The sequence below is a fragment of the Solanum tuberosum genome, unplaced genomic scaffold (genome assembly GCF_000226075.1).
Source record: "Solanum tuberosum cultivar DM 1-3 516 R44 unplaced genomic scaffold, SolTub_3.0 scf00010, whole genome shotgun sequence".
NCBI classification, from domain to species: domain Eukaryota; kingdom Viridiplantae; phylum Streptophyta; class Magnoliopsida; order Solanales; family Solanaceae; genus Solanum; species Solanum tuberosum.
In genome coordinates, this window is record NW_006238936.1 from 377,786 (window position 1) to 393,290 (window position 15,505).

A 15,505-nucleotide genomic window follows, 5' to 3' on the forward strand; every position below is an offset into this window, starting at 1 on the left:
CTGATACATCACTCACCTATGCATCCAGATGTCTGTTAATGTATTCGAAAGTCCAGTGATGTATGTGGAAGTCCAGTAATGCATCCAAAATCCATAAATTTTAAAGAGATTTTTGTAATTTGAAAAATAATTGGAAAATAATGTAATTATACTATTTTAATTAGAATAGATAGGCATGGATTAACTTTCTTTCCACATAATCCCATTTTAATTATTAGAAAAGATAAGCATGGTCAGATGAGATAAAAGTCCAATTCTTTTCTTGATTGCTCCGATCGCCGCCGATCAAGTTTTGCCAAAAAAAATAATCTGAAGATTGAATGAATGTATTGAAATGTTAGCTTCTAAAGTCACGAAGAAAACATTAAGATGGAGATTCAGAACGAGAGCTTTAGCTTTTGAGGAGCAATTTGATTTGCTAGCAAGTGGATTTAGTCGTTCCTTTTCTGTTGCGAGGAGTTTCGGAGCAGACAACACTTCATCTCTAATCAATTTGAGGTATTCATTGAAGAAATTTCTCATGTTAAGCTTTCTTCCATGTGTTTTAGTAATTTTGTTTCTCTTTTGGTTATGTTGTTCGCGGTAGTGTTTGATGAATTACTGATAACCTAACGGGGTGTTTGACCATGAAAATTTGGAGTATTTGAAGAATGTAGTTTTTGTTTTCAAAAGGGAAAAATTACATTTGAAAATTAAATTCAGTTGTTTTTGGCCACGAATATACATTGGAGTTGTTTTTGAATCTTTGTAAGTAATATGGAGATCGCTGTACCCTGAATTTGTTTCCTTGCATAATTTTAGATAATTGTTATTTGGAAATTTATCTCAACAACCAAGAGAATAAAGCAATATCATTCAAGTGCAATGTATGGAGTTTGTTAGTGTTGGAATCATAGTGACTGAAAGAAGCAATCATACTAAATCATGCCAACTAACTGTCAACACCATGGGAGAGATTTTCTAATTTTTTTTATGTATAATGATTAATAAGGAAAGAGTTGATCTTCACAATGAAGTCGTTTTCCAAAATAAATCTTGAGTAAGTGGTGTCAGTGGTCGTGCAAAGCGTTTTATTTTGGTTATCAAAAAAAAGAAAATAGTTGTTAGTGAATTACTGCAGTTTGATCAGTAGATTGGCAACCAAAAACTTTTTTACAGATCTTGGAAAGTTTCATGCTACTATTATCGTACACCTCTTTCAAATGGAGACACATTGGTAATGGTTTCCAGCAGTTACTTTAAATCAGGTGATTTGGAGAAAAGTCAGTGTGTTCTTTAACGCTACTGTGCAAGGTTTTAAGTACTATGAGCTTTTTCTCGATTAGTTTCACTGGCATGCAATGACTTTTGACATGTAACTTTTCGTATTCCACCTTTTCTTGATTGTAAAATAACTATTTCCTTGCAGCAAGGATACTGAAGGAGGAGCATTCCAATTGCGAAGACAAATGAGAAGAGATTCTTCATGTAATCCTTTATTTAATCAAGATCATAGGGTGGTTAGAACAAGCATTGGATCTTTTTCTTTGTCAAATCGTTACTATAGAAGCCATGGACATTTAGAAGATATCAAAGACAAGGTATCTACTTTTCGTCAGTCTTTGTGGATCTTGCTGAGATTTCATGTAGTGTGCTTTACTTTTTCTGATATCTAATATTGGTGACCTAACTTGTGTAAGGATTAAGACATATGCTAACTTCCTGAAGGCATCAGCTCTAATTCCTTTACTTTTCTCTTTATAATTTTGGCACCATATAATTAATTGTGCAGTTCTTAGGATCTGTCCCTGAAGTTGTCAAGATAGTAGAAGTTGGCCCCAGAGACGGACTGCAAAATGAGAAGACTATAATACCTACGGAAGTGAAGGTGGAGCTTATTAAATTACTTGTTTCTAGTGGACTACCAGTTGTTGAGGCTACTAGTTTTGTGTCTCCAAAGTGGGTACCACAGGTATATATTTTGCTTGTCGGGGATTTTATGCTTACATGTCTTGCATTTGTCATCCTTATAATTGTCCTGCAAAATGTGCTTTTTATTGCTAATTTTTTCTTTTCCAACTGTGTGAAACGAGAATAATTTTCGTTTCAGTTCTTCTTTTAATGGTTATTTTTTCATCTTAAAGCATGAGTATGAGTTTTTTCTTATTGTCATTAGTTACTCACCAGTTAGGACACTTACTAAGTACTAAGGCCCTTAAAGATTGTTACTTTTGTATTTTGTATATTTTGCAAGATCAATTTGACCATGAAAAACATTGTTTAATGCCCCTTGAATGCTTTGTTATTCATTTTGGATTTTTGAGGAGAAAACGTCTGGTTTCTCAAAGATCTGGTTCCCTCAGGTAGAGATATACGGAAAAGTCTCCAGTTTCTAGGTTCGAGTGCTTAATTCTATCTAGCTTTTTTGCTTTACAATGATGATTTACAAAATGGCAAATGCTCAAATGAGTAGCGTATGTCTGGTAGCCGTGTATCAAGTCTTGCTTTGTGTTTTAATCAAGTTCATACTTCTGTGTCATGAGAAGGATGTCCATTCTGCTCGACATCTGCAGGTCATGTCAACTTCATTAAAGAATTGCACACTGAGTGCAATCATAAGTAGTATGAACCCAACAATATGTTTCTTAGTACTGTGCTAACTACATCTGAAATAAATTGAGGAATTAACCATCCCGTCTACTTCTTGTTCATTTTCATTTTTACACCAATAAGTTCAGAGAGTTAAGCATCAATGCTTTAGGTTATAATATTTTCCTTTTTGCCTTCAAAGTATCTTCCATTTCTCTCCTTCCACAGTCTACCATGTAGCCGTCGGTGTAGTGTTTCACAATATTTTATCTCCTTTGTAGTCCTCTTCCATTCCAACAAAGTAGCAGGTCTTTACGAGATTATGGTATGCACCGTTTAACTTCAAACAAATTCAAAGCATGTACTATATCTGATTTGGTATTCTATTGTGGATGAATAAGCGCTTCACGTCTTCATAATCTTCTTCATTATTACGAGCCTATAATCTTCAACTTCTGTCTATATGCAAGCTATAAGAATTATAACCTCTTGTGTTAGTTTATTGAGATTTATGGCAACACTTCTTGGTGATTTAATGATGTGACAGGCTTGTTCATGATTATTTTAATTTATGTGCATGAATGTGCTTCGCTTAGCCTGTGATGTTACTGCAGCATATCTCTCAAGTAATATCTATTGAATCGATAGGATTTAAACTACCAAAATGCCATAGTTATTATTTATAGTGTTGGTGATGTTGCTTATCTGCCAAAACTAAATTGCAGCTAGCTGATGGGAAGGATGTAATTGAAGCAGTTAGGAATCTTACAGGGGTGCGCTTACCTGTTTTGACACCAAATCTTAAAGTAAGCTGATAGAAATGCAAAGCGTGAGATTCTCCTTTATATGTCTTGTTAAATATGTATACATTTTCTTGCTCACATGGGAGCCTGGATAATTGGGATTGCTCATAGTTTTTCGTTGGCTCTATTCCAGGGTTTTGAAGCAGCTGTTGCAGCTGGAGCCAAGGAAGTGGCAATCTTTGCTGCAGCATCCGAGTCCTTTTCTCGGTCTAACATAAATTGTAGCATTGAAGACAGTCTTTCTCGCTATCGTGATGTTGCTCTTGCAGCCAAAAGCCACTCCATCCCTGTTCGCGGGTATGAATTCTAGCAGATCATATTCTAGGAAGTCAGGTTTTTACATTTCCAATTTTACCGGATTAATTATTAATGTCTTTAAGGTAAGTTAGTTTTAAAACCATGTGTAGTAGAGACTCAAGGCTTGTTTAATTCCATTAGTCTCTTTCAGAATCTTGCTGAACCCATATGGCTTAATAATTGTTACAATTCTTTCAGCAGAACAGAATGATTGCCTTTTTACATCATATACTAGCTTAAAATTTTTCATACATTGGAGCAAGGTGGTTAAATTTTGCTATAACTTCAGATCGCCTAAGAATCTCCCCATTCATAACCTTTAAGCATAAAGTACTTACTATCAATCACTTCCAGCTTTCCCTTTTTCCTTGATACAATTTCCAAAGATGAGGTTTACAATTGTTCTAGATCTGAAGGCAACCTTTAGTGTTTTCCGGTGGAGTTCTAACTATTGACCATGTTATATTGTGGACAGTTATCTCTTCTCTTCCTTCCAGGAATTAATGTGGAACTGAAAATTTTGGTAAAAAGAATATAAATATTGAACTTCATGAGTGTTTGTGTATTACTGTCTAAAGATAACTTTCTTTTGGATGAACTACAAAATGTTCCATTAGCATGTATTGCAATTTTCCTGTGTAATCCAAGTACCAGCTTATTGACTATCCCTTGTTACAAAGTATTCAGAGTATATTCATATCTAGGGATGTCTATGTTCACAGAAGAATCCAGGTGAACTGGCTTTCAAAGGATAGGGGCTGCATATTAGCTCACCAGTTGCTCTGCTAATCTCTTTGATTATTTATGAGCTTTTCATGCTTTCTGTCATTCTAATTATTGCTATAGTTGATTGTTGCAGAAGTACATTCCTGTTACATGTTTGTATTTAATGACGTCAAATCCCTCGTATTTTAAGCAGCTAGAAGTATTAAAATTTACTGAATGGAGGTTCTTCTGTGGACAGCCATTAAAATTGGAAGGGCAAAGGATTGAGTAAATACTTTTTTTGGAAATGATGATTCAACGATTAACATTTGGGTCAAAATTTGTGATTTTTGCTTTTCCTGATTATTTAAGCCCTACCTATGTGTATGAGCTCAAATGGTTCCTTCCTTAGTGGCTAGACTTCGACATGCAAAAGGTTTTGGTTTCTGGTATTAGATAAATCTTCAAATCAAGGTAGCTCTGTCATTTCTAGTACCAAACGAGCACTAATAGTAAATCTGTTATACCTGGTAATAATGCTTAGAAATTTTTTCCTTTGTTGTAGACATTTATTTGGAGAAGTAAGGTTGCATCTCTGGAACTGAAAAGTAGCTATCATTATTTTCTATCAGGTATGTATCATGTGTCGTTGGCTGTCCCATAGAAGGAGCAGTGTCTCCATCAAAAGTTGCACAGGTGGCTAAAGAACTTGTAGATATGGGTTGCTTTGAAATTTCTCTTGGTGATACAATTGGAGTTGGTACTCCAGGTAATCCTAAGTCTTCTCTGGTTTCACCTTTCCCCATTTTGTACCTTTGGTCTGCTAGAAGAATCTGCATCTTTTTGCTCTTTCGGTAAAATACTAGCATGTGCCAGCAAATTACATTTCTTGTCATTAGTTCTGATTCTTAATTTAAGAAGAATTCTGTAGTTCACTCCTTTGAGAGACAAGCTTTTGCTGTATTACTTTCAAGCTACAAGCTACTGAGTCAACATAGACATCTTAACAACATATATTTTCTCTTTAGAGAAGTGCATTATTGCTATGTTATTAGTTAATCAGTACACATTTAGCTTGTTTTGTAGAATTGCTGGATTTTAGATTCAATTTCCAATGACGGACAGTGGTGACTGCTTATAATGTAAAAAGTGAGGTTTCAATGTTGTTTTCTTCTGGCTTTAAGAGATGAAAAATAAAATAAAAGAAGTCTCTCAGGATGGTGTCAAGTAGGTTTTTAGTGCGATGTTTTTTAGAGGAAAATAATTATCATAAAAAACAGAGAAAGAAAGTAGTGTATATAATCCTTTAAATAATTGAGACACGTAGTTGTCAAGTGTTAACTGTTAAATGATTGTATGGTCATGATAACATTGATAAAGGCATGATAGGAAAGACAATAATGTTCACCTTCTCTTTTTTCATTGTTATATTAGAAGACATAAGATATAACCTCAATGACTCAACTGTACACATATTTGCCCTGCTGATGAACTTCCAGGATTGTATGGTCATGAGAACCTTGATAAAGGCATGATAGGAAAGACAATAATGTTCACCTTCTCTTTTTTCATTGTTATATTAGAAGACATAAGATATAACCTCAATGACTCAACTGTACACATATTTGCCCTGCTGATGAACTTCCAGGATTGTATGGTCATGAGAACCTTGATAAAGGCATGATAGGAAAGACAATAATGTTCACCTTCTCTTTTTTCATTGTTATATTAGAAGACATAAGATATAACCTCAATGACTCAACTGTACACATATTTGCCCTGCTGATGAACTTCCAGGATTGTATGGTCATGAGAACCTTGATAAAGGCATGATAGGAAAGACAATAATGTTCACCTTCTCTTTTTTCATTGTTATATTAGAAGACATAAGATATAACCTCAATGACTCAACTGTACACATATTTGCCCTGCTGATGAACTTCCAGGATTGTATGGTCATGAGAACCTTGATAAAGGCATGATAGGAAAGACAATAATGTTCACCTTCTCTTTTTTCATTATTATATTAGAAGACATTGGATATAACCTCAATGACTCAACTGTATACATGTTTGCCCTGCTGATTAACTTCCAGGTGATACGTGACTGTGAAGTCTACTCAGAATCAGTCTAGTGAAAGTATTGGCCATCTGTGAATCTGTTATTCAACTTTGTTGTCTATACAAAATTACTAAAAAAGTGCAATGGACGTTCATCAATTGGTTTTCCTTTAAAATTAAAGAAAGACAGTTACTATATGTCAATTGTTTTTCTTGAGTTTTTATCTGAAATGGATTTGTTACATCTTCCCCATATTTTCTGTCTCTGCTCTCCATTTATTAGGTACTGTTATTCCAATGCTTGATGCTGTAACTCAAGTTGTCCCTGTAGAGAGGCTTGCTGTTCATTTCCATGACACTTATGGACAAGCTCTTTCTAACATTCTTGTGTCGTTGCAAGTAAGATCTCCTTTCTCTGCTTGTAGCGAGAAGTTTTTTCACATGTTGGCATATTTTATCACATTATGAGAAATTTGTTCGTTGTATAGTTGGTGCTGTGTCCATCCAAATCTAAAAGGTGTAGTAGTATGTCTTATTTTTTCTTGTGCAAGTTGGCATGCAAAAACAATAATTAAAAAGAGGAAAAACGAAAAATAGCAGAGGTATCTACTATCGAGTACATCAGGGAAAGGTCAGGTAAGCTAGGAATCCATTGTAACATAAAGGTCCGTCAATGCCAAGTGAATGGCGTCAAAGTAAGTCCATGAGAGCATTAAGTATAAGGCCGCAAACGACATGGACTAACCAGTAGCTGAGTGTGTGATTCTCATGTGACGGCCTCCTTCCCAAGGGAAGGCGAACACAAAATTAATTGGATCTAATGCAGCCATCTCATCTGCTGCATGAGACTCTGGTGTTTGTATCTAAACTTTCAGCCTATCATTCACTTCACTACGCTTCTTGTGAAAACATAATATCATCTGTGAATAACACACACCACAGCACCTCCCTTTGAATATGTCGTGTCAATTCGTCCATCATTAAGGCAAATAGGATCGGGATAAGGGCTTATCCCTGGTGCAACCCCGTCACGTGCGGAAAGTGTTCCAAGTCACCTCCTACTGTTCTAATCTGGGTCTTGGCTCCATTGTGCATGTCCTTAATTGCCCTATGTAATCCACAAGTACACCTCTAGCCTCCAAACATCTCTAGAGGACCTCCCATAAGGACTTTTATCGGACACTGTTTCTAGGTCGATGAACTCTTCCTATACTGCTCCAACAATCTCCTTACAAGATGGATAGTTTCCGTAGTTGATCGTCCCAACATGAATCCGATTGGTTTACGGGTATAGACACACCCCTCCTCATCCTTATTTCAACCACCCTCTCCCAAACTTACATAGTATGGCTTAGTAGTTTGATACCCTTATAGTTGTTCCAATGTTGAACATCACCCTTGTTCTTGTACAAAAACACCATTGTCCTCCACCTCCATTCTTCTGCCATTTTTCGTTGTCCTAAAAATGACATTAAGCAACCCAGTCAACCACTCCATACCTGGTCTGGCCTGGCGTTCTTCCCCTCCTCATCTTATGAATAGCCCCTTAACCTCTGCAACCTTTATGCACCTGCAATACCAAAAATCTCTACGACTTACGGAATGCTCTGGCTCCCCCAACACGATACCCTTGTCCCCTTCTTCATTCAAGAGCTTAGGGAAATACGTCTGCCATCTTCGTCTAATGTGTGCTTCTTCTACTAATACTTTGCCATTCTCTTCTAGATACACTTCACTTGGTCCAGGTCACGGACTGCCCTCTCTCGCCTTGGTGAGCCTATACAACTTCCTGTCCACGCCTTTGCCCTCGACTCTTTATACAAGTGCTCAAAAGCTGTCGTCTTAGCCATCGCGACCGCTAGTTCGCTCCTTCTCCATGGTCTTATACCTCTTCCTATTCCTCTTATCCTCCTCGTCTAAGCTTTCCACTAACGCCGTGTAAGCAGTTTTCTTGGCTTCCACTTTTCCTTGGACCTCTTCATTCCACCACCAATCCTCTTTATTCCCACCTGGGTTACTCCTCGAAACTCCTAACACCTCTCTAGTTACTTCTCTTATGCAATCAGCTGTCCTAGCTCACATACTATCTACATCCCTGCTACTCCCCCAAGCCCCAATAGCCACCATCTTCTCTTCTTCTGAGATTTGGTCTTAGTCAGGCCTCTCCATCTAATCATTGGCTGGTCATATGCAATAATGCAGCCCTTTTCTTCTTCTTCCTCGTGATATCTATATCCATAACCACGAGCTTATGTTGGGCTGTATTATTTGCTCTCAGGATAACCTTACTGTCCTTGCATAAAACCTTATCACACTTCCTAAGGAGTAGGTAGTCTATATGAGTCTTGCCACCACACTCCGGTAGGGAGTATAAACTACATCAATTTGGCCCTTAAAGCTTACCTTAATGTTGTAGATGATCTTGGTTGAAAACCCTTGTTGGAGTGGTGTGCAAGCTCAGGAAAAAGAAGAAAAGAAATTGAATCTCGATTTTGGACTTTGCATGGGTTGAAAAAGTTGTGGGGATATGCGTGCAAGCATGCATCATGCATCATGCATACAAGATTTCCTGCATGCAGAAAAAGCCCTTCTGTTGTTGTGTGCAAGAATGCACTGGGCACGCAAGACTTCCTGCAAGCAAAAAAATATAAAACTTCCCTTCTGTTGTTGCGTGCTATGTGTGCAATCATGCACCATGTGCACAAGGTCTTCCTGCAGACACCCTATTGTAAAAATGATTATTATTTTTGTAGGAATGTACCCCCAAAAAAATAAAACATTGCAGAGTTTTACAAAACAAAAACTTGATATGATTAGGGTCCTTGGATGTGTATCTTGTTACTGTATCCAGGTCATTCGGCAAACCACTTAATTGATGGAAATGGCATGAACTTTTTATGTATTCTTTGGCACTTTGAACCTTAATGCAAAAATAATGCTTGAAGTACCATAATGTTAATCTCGACAGATGGGGATCAGCATAGTGGATTCATCTGTATCAGGACTTGGAGGTTGCCCATATGCCAAAGGTGCCTCGGGTAATGTGGCTACGGAGGATGTCATTTACATGCTCAATGGACTAGGAGTGAAGACAAATGTGGATCTGAGAAAGCTTCTATTGGCTGGAGATTTCATCTGCAAGCATTTGGGTCGCCCTTCTGGTTCTAAGGCTGCCATTGCCTTGAGCAGAACAACAGCTACTGCCTCAAAGCTTTAAGGGACATCTGATGCCGCTGAAATTGTGCACTATGTCCACTCTGAGGTGAAAGTCGCTTCAGACCAACTTCAACTGTAGCATTACTGTCACTCATACCGTTCCATCATTATCTTATGTTAAACATATCCGTGTCAATGTGTCCCCTGGTCAATGTCATAGCTACATAGACTGAAGGGTAGTCAGTTGAACACTCCTCGTCAGAATATTATTCCGTGTATATAGAAAATAATTTTAGGTCGAATATTTTTCTCTTAGTCGTTGACACTCGACATAGTGCCAGTGTTCTCTTGCCTTAGTGTAACTGGATTTAAACTACATATTTCAATGTCTTCATAATCATCTGAAATATGGTGGTAGTTTTAGACTATGTTGTTCTGAATGTTTAAGAACATTTACAACTGCGGGTATTTATTGACTTCACACAGGGTTGTACTGAGGGTACGTAATTAAGTTGGGTGGGAATTCTGGCTGTATACTTTGCTGTAATTAATTATGTAAATATTTTGTTACTTCCTTTTGCATTTTATGTGATATATTTTGCTTGTCTTGTCCCAAAAAAAATTGTGTGTATTTCTTTATTTGGAAATTATTTAAATATTGTCATTTCCATACCTTTGAATTTTGATGTCATGATTTGCTAGCGAGAATAGTTTTTTAGTCTTTTAAAAATAAAATAAAATGTAGTACTATATCTTTTCTATGAGTATTTTTCATTTTTACACATTAAATATCTGAAAATGTCATTTTCGACAGGAAATTAGGGGTGTGCAGAAAATGATTTAACCAATAAATCAGATCGAAAAAACACATTTATTGGTATTGGGTTAATGGTTTTCAAACGGTTTTGTACAAAAAAAAATTATTGGGTTATCGGTTTGATTTTCGGTGTTTTGATTTTGGTTAATGATTAAATCGATAATTCAATATGATTATATTAAAATTAGGCTTAAGTCATATGTAGCCCCTTAAAGTTATTCGCATATTTCATTTTGATACCTTATTCAAAACAAGTACCTATTGAACGGCAAAGAAGGTGCAAATCACCTACATTTAGCGCGGGTACTTTTAATTAGTTTTTTTATTCTCTTTCTTCTACCTTGTTCATTAGCCACAACTTCTTCAACGCCACCACCTTTTCCATAGCTGCCGCCGATGTTGCTCAGAGATAAGTTGATGTCTCTACTCCATAGACATGAGATGAATTAGTTGTTCATCATTAGTTTTGTAGTTGATTCCACTGTAACTTCTTTTTTTTTCCTCAAAAGGCAACATGTACGTCACTGATTTGTCAATTTGCCACGTCAGCGCAAGTGTATTACACACATTTATATTTTTTTAGTTGATTGTTAAAAAAATGTTCAAATCCGAATAGGTAGAGGTGTTCAATAGGTACTAGTCCTAGTTAAGGCGTCTTATGTTGACAACTTTAAGGGGCTACATATGATTTTAAGTCTTAAAATTATTATTTCACACATTATTAGAGTATATAACAATGACTTTAATATTTTACCAATTTTATTTTCTAAATTTTAGTATTACTTTCAATAGTAGACAATACAAATTGGTCTCTCTCCCTCTATTGCGATATTTTCTCTCTTCTCAATTTTAGATTTGATTGTGACAAAGACAACTAATTAATGCTGTTTTCTCAATTTATTGCATGAGTTTTAGAAGGAATTCAAACAATTATGTCTTAAACTAAAGTGATTAATGTAGAAGTTTATGGTTGTGGGGTATTTTGCATACATACGTACATTACTTGTGGGGTTACGTTGTTATTTCTCATACTCATGCCTTTATTGTTTTATAAATATCATGGTACTCTTATCGGTCCACATAGCGATTCAATAAAAGTCATGGTATATCTTCTTAGCCCGTTTAGTAATTTGTATACATTTAGGTAATCTGTTAGCCTCGATTTCGTATAATGGTTTATGTAGAATTGTTATGAACAAGTGAGTTAGTTGAGAATTCAGTGTTTTAAGAGGCGGGGACGTGAGGCGGAGCGTTTTACTTAGTATAGGGCGAGGCGTAAGCCTCGAGATGTGGGGGTAAGCCCTATGGGTCTTTAATTTTTAATTTGCAATGTAGTATAATAATATAATCACACAAAAATTATAAAAATACATGAATAGTTTGAAATAATTACAAACATGATTAAGGAAACTCATAGAAAATAAAACTTCTAACATGATTATACAAGTATAAATAATCTAATATCTTAACTTTCTAATAACAAAAGAATCATTATTTCTAAAAATACTTTTTATCATACTATACAATTTACCCCCCGAAAAGAAAATAATCAATAAAACTTGCTAATATTATAATAAAAACATCACTTCATCATGTAAAAAAAATATTACTTTCAAATAGCTAAATAAAATATAATAATTTTGAGCTATATGACAAAACCATGAAGATCAACGATAAGTGAAAAAGTAAAACTTCATTACGTATTTTTTTAAAAAATGTTACGTACTAAATAATCACCTTCACAGTGTTACCAAATAGTAAAGATGTGATACTACAACTTGTTATTTGAGTTACTGTCAATCTTCTTATCTCTATAGATTAAAAAAATTATTAAGTATCATTCATTTATTCAAGAATTATGAGAGTCAACAATGTTAACTAAAGATTTAACACATAAGATCTATTAGGTGATCCCCGAGCGTTAGCCGTTGGGCGTGCTTAGGGTGTATAGTCGGGCGCTTAGGGCGTAAGTCTTACAGAACTAAGCCCCACACTTGAGTCTCGGGGCGTTTTTCTAGAGCCCCGCCCCAGGCAGAGGCGGAGCTACGACATGGTGAGGGTGGTCAGATGAACAACCTTCGTCGGAAAATTTTTACGGGTATATATACTAAATGTCGAGTTTTTTGGATATATACCAACTGTTGAACAACCTTGACACAATAAAAGTTGACAGCCTAGCGGTTAAGGTTGTGCAAAGATGCCTCAGCGTTCCAAGTTCGAGCCCAAGTGTTGACGTTTTCTTTAAATTTTTTCATTATTCCGTTTGTTCTCTTAGAAAAGGCAAAACTCAGCCTGGGTTCGATCCCAGGCTTGAACATTTCATTTATTTAATATTTGTTCCGTTTTTCTCTTAAGAAAAAGTACAAAAGTTACCTTTTTTAAGTTAAGAAAAACAAAAGGAAACAAAAGTCTATTTAAATGGTTGCATAGTGCCTTATGTAGAGAAAAAAGTATTTAAAGATGTTTCTAATGAGTGTATTATGAAAACATTTCAAGAGATGAAGTGTCATCGAGTGCAATTGTAGTTACCACTTTACAATTTACATATTTTGGTGTGTATGAAACTATCCGTCAATATATTTGTCCTACTTCATTCTTCCTTTAGTTTATTCCATTTGATATTTTGTAAGTTTCTGTTTTAGAATTTTCATTTTGGATATTTGGTTAATTTGATATTGAGGTATGACTATTTTGAAGCCAATCTTTATAATCTGACTAGCAAGGTTTATGTTTTACCTGTCCTAAAGTATGAACACCCTTGGCGAAAATCTTGGCTCCGCCACTGGCCCTAGGGCGAGCCCTGAGACGAGTCCCAACCGAATCTTTTAAAACACTGGTTGAGATTGTTGTTTTAACACGATTTTGTTTTTACTATTGATCCATATACATACATACTCATGGTGTATATTTATCACATTTTCCTCTAGGCTATTGAGAAGAATGTTCGTCTGGACCACATGCATTTGAGGCAGAGATCCAAATGTTCACCAACACCACATTCATTTCATGCTTTTTAGACTATATCGATACTAAATTTGTATTGTTAAATTCATCATTGAGATGCCTTCTAACCAAAAGTTATTTTGCCATCATCCACCATGACGAACTTGAAGCTTAGATAATCTACAATTTGTTGGTTTGGTAGAGCCATATTTTTTGAAAAAGAAAATGCAACAAATTAACTTCAAAAGAGAGAGCTATAATACTTTGTGAATTATCAAGTGAAGAAAATTAAATCGCCAAGGTAGGGTTAACATATCGGCCAATAGCTTTAACTTAGAAGCTATTTTGGAATTTTTCGCTTAAATAAATTCGCGAGTATTAAATAAATTTTATTGGAAAAAATAATTTCACAAATTTCGCATAAATTGATATTAGAAAAGGAAATTAAATATCAAAAATGAAAAAAAAAATTGTCCAAAAAAATTATGAATCAATTATTTGACTAAATTGAAATCCGAGTAACTATAACGATGATAGACTCTATTATCAACTCTTTAGAACTAGAAGAAATGATTTTTTTCTTTATAAATAAGCACATAAATTTTCATTTTCCTCATCAATGAAATTACATTTTTCACCATTTTCCAATTCACATTTTACCTTATCTTTAAAGTTCATTCTTTAAAGAATGAATGTGATCTGCTTACAGGAGACAAAGCTTGAAGGAAATAGTGGGGAGGAAATTAAACAAGTGTGGGGAAAAAGAGGGGTCAAATATGGGGAACTGCAGGCTAGTGGCCCTAGGGGAGGCATTTTAATGATGTGGGACAACAATGTTTGGGAAGGGGAAGTAGTGGAGATAGGTTCATACACCTTGACTTGCAGTTTTAAATCAAGGGTAAATGGTTTCACTTGGCACATGACAGGGGTATATGCACCAACTTGCAACTTAGAAAGACAGGAGGTGTGGTGGGAGATAGGGGTTGTCAGGAGTTTATTTACAGGGCCTTGGGTTCTTGGGGGTGATTTCAATATTGTTAGATATGCTTCAGAAAAGAGGAACTGCTCCAGAACCTCTGTGTACATGAATGATTTTTCTGATGTTATTGAGGACATGGAGCTAATTGATCCACTACTTGAAGGGGGGAACTACACGTGGGCCAGGGGATCCAACCTGGAAGCTGTTTCGAGGATAGACAGAATTATGTACTCCTCTGAATGGGGGGAGAGTTTCTGCAATGTGAAGCAAGAACTACTACCTAGAGTTTGTTCCGATCATGCACCAATTGCACTTAAAAGTGGTCGTTGGAGTCATACAAAATCATATTTCAAATTTGAAGGATGGTGGTTGGAGATCGAGGGTTTTTATGAAAGAATTAAAGATTGGTGGACATCTTTTGAATTCGAAGGGAAGCCTGATTTCATCCTAGCTTCCAAGCTGAAAGCTATGAAGATTAAACTGAAAGACTGGAGTGTAAGCACCTATGGGAACCTGGAAAAAGAAAGAAGGAAATGCTCAACAGAGTTCATGAGTTTGACAACATTCAACAGTCCAGGCATTTAACTGAAGAAGAGACTCTTTAAAAAGCAAGTGTGGTAAAAGAGTTTGAAGAGTACGCAAAAAAGGAAGAGATAGCTTGGAGACAGAGATCTAGAACTCTGTGGATAAAACAAAGGGACAAAAATACAAAGTTCTTTCAGAGAATGGCAAATACTCATAAGAGGTTCAACCATATTGATAAATTGGTGGTAGATGATCAAGAACTGGTGGATCCTATGGATATCAAAACAGAAATTATTTCTTTTTATAGGAAGTTGTACAAGGAAAATGAGAACTGGAGACCATCCTTTAACATGAACCAGTGTCCTTCCATCAGCTTTGAGGAGCAACAAGAACTACAAAAGCCTTTTGAAGAAGAGGAGGTCCTTCTTGGACTTAAAGCTTGTGATGTAGACAAAGCACCAGGTCCAGATGGATACACAATGGGTTTTTTGTAATTGTTGGGAGATAGTGAAGGGGGATTTGATGTCTACTATGCAGAATTTTCACTTCCAGGAGTTTTTTGAAATGAGCTTTAATGCAACATACATAGCTCTCATCCTAAAAAAGAGTGGTGCGAAGGAATTGAGAGACTTTAGACCAATCAGTTTAATTG

At 35.9% G+C, this 15,505-nt stretch overlaps 1 protein-coding gene across 1 annotated transcript; it reads left to right on the forward strand.

Annotated features, from left to right (window-relative positions):
* The first annotated feature begins 210 nt into the window (after nt 1-210).
* Nucleotides 211-10,158, forward strand: LOC102600078 (hydroxymethylglutaryl-CoA lyase, mitochondrial-like). The gene is made up of 8 exons (XM_006339348.2): nt 211-498; nt 1,409-1,580; nt 1,772-1,951; nt 3,294-3,374; nt 3,505-3,668; nt 5,006-5,142; nt 6,717-6,832; nt 9,402-10,158. The coding sequence occupies exons 1-8, from the start codon at nt 335-337 to the stop codon at nt 9,648-9,650; spliced, it is 1,263 nt and encodes a 420-aa protein (XP_006339410.1). The 5' UTR covers nt 211-334; the 3' UTR covers nt 9,651-10,158.
* Nucleotides 10,159-15,505: the final 5,347 nt, after the last annotated feature.